Source organism: Eimeria mitis, genomic scaffold (assembly GCF_000499745.2).
Source record: "Eimeria mitis Houghton genomic scaffold, Emh_scaff2969, whole genome shotgun sequence".
Classification (NCBI taxonomy): Eukaryota; Apicomplexa; class Conoidasida; order Eucoccidiorida; family Eimeriidae; genus Eimeria; species Eimeria mitis.
The window spans coordinates 1-1,389 of NW_013571310.1; the positions used below are offsets into that span (position 1 = coordinate 1).

General features: G+C 60.0%; 1 protein-coding gene across 1 annotated transcript in view; it reads left to right on the forward strand.

The window, feature by feature from the left end:
• Positions 1–158: 158 nt before the first annotated feature.
• The window catches only part of EMH_0060830 (uncharacterized protein), a gene marked incomplete at both ends in the record, with an annotated part of 3,211 nt that continues 1,980 nt past the window's right edge, over positions 159–1,389 (forward strand). Inside the window, 3 exon segments of the mRNA XM_013497832.1 lie at positions 159–574; positions 771–987; positions 1,233–1,269. Of these exon segments, the coding sequence (XP_013353286.1) occupies positions 159–574; positions 771–987; positions 1,233–1,269 (670 nt within the window).

Below are 1,389 nucleotides of genomic sequence, written 5' to 3' on the forward strand. Positions count from 1 at the left end.
GCTGCTGTTGCTGCTGCTGCTGCTGCTGTTGCTGCTGTTGCTGCTGCTGCTGCTGCTGCTGCTGCTGCTGTTTGTTTGTTTACCCCCTGCAGGAGAGCGATGCGTGGCAGTCTAAGACGCCGTTTTCTTTATGGAAGGCGTGGGGGGCGTTGCTGCGAATGCCAGCAGCCCATAGAGAGGCTGCGCTGAGCAGCCCAGCATTTGAACACAACGCGGCGATAGATGTATTGTGGGGGGACTTCTCTGTGTTCTCTCATTTGTTGGGGGGAGTGGGATCGGAGGCGGGGTCTGCTGCAGCAGCAGCAGCAGCAGCAGCTGCTGCGGCTGCCGGCACAGGTGCTGCTGCGCTGCCCGCACCCGGAATGTCTGCTGCAGCGGCAGCAACTGGTGCTGCTGCTGCTGCTGCGCAGCCGCCATCGGCAAGGACATCCAGCAGCAGAACAAACTCCACTGCTGCAGCAAAGGCAGCAGCAGCGCAGCTGCAGCCGCCCTCCAGTGTAGCGCTGCCCGTAGTGCCGCCCCCCTCACTTCAATGGACCTTGTGGCAGCTGCAGACAACTATCGATTCTATCTTGTAGGCCTATTCAGCCTGCTTGCTGCTGCTCGTGCTGCTGCTGCTGCTGCTGCTGTTGCTGCTGCTGCTGTTGCTGCTGTTGTTGCTGTTGTTGCTGCTTTTATTGCTGCTGCTGCTGTTGAGTTGCTTCCAGTGTTGCAGCTGCTAGCGGCAGCTCCAGCATAGGAAACTACCTGTGTTCTCTGCTGCTGCGCAGAGTCGGCAGGGATTCGGCAGCAGATAAGCCGGCCGAAGCAGCAGCAGCGGCAGCAAGCAATAGCAGCAGCAGCGAGTCGCAGCAGCAGCAGCAGCAGCAGCAGCCGGACAGGGAGACGGGGGAGACGGCGCTGCTGCAGCAGATGGCTACGTCTTTCGGTGTCTCTTCAGCTCATCCCCGCAGCACAGAGATGTCTCTCCTTGAAGCCTCTCTTAAGGTAATAAAAGACAAGCGGAAACAAACAAGTTTTGCTGCTGCTGTCTGCATGCAGCTGCTGCTGCTGCTCGTTGCTAGCTGCTGTTTGGTTGTCTTTCTGCTGCTGGCGCTGGAGGGGTGCAGTTGAGAGCGACTCGTCTCGCTCTCTCCTTGAAACCCAAAGGTCTCTTGCTGCTGTTGCTGCTGCTGCTGCTGCTGCTGTTGATGTCGCTGCTGCTGCTGCTGCTGTTGCTGCTGTTGTTGCAGATGGTGGAGGCTCTTCTGTCTCCTGAGGGCCTGGCTTGTCGCTGGCCCGAGGCGGGGTGGGGCCAGCGGGTGTCTCTGCGGCTGCGGGACCTGCTGCAGCTGCTGCTGGGGGTCGGCACAGCACTTGCTGCTGAGCTGCCTCCTGCAGCAGCAAAAA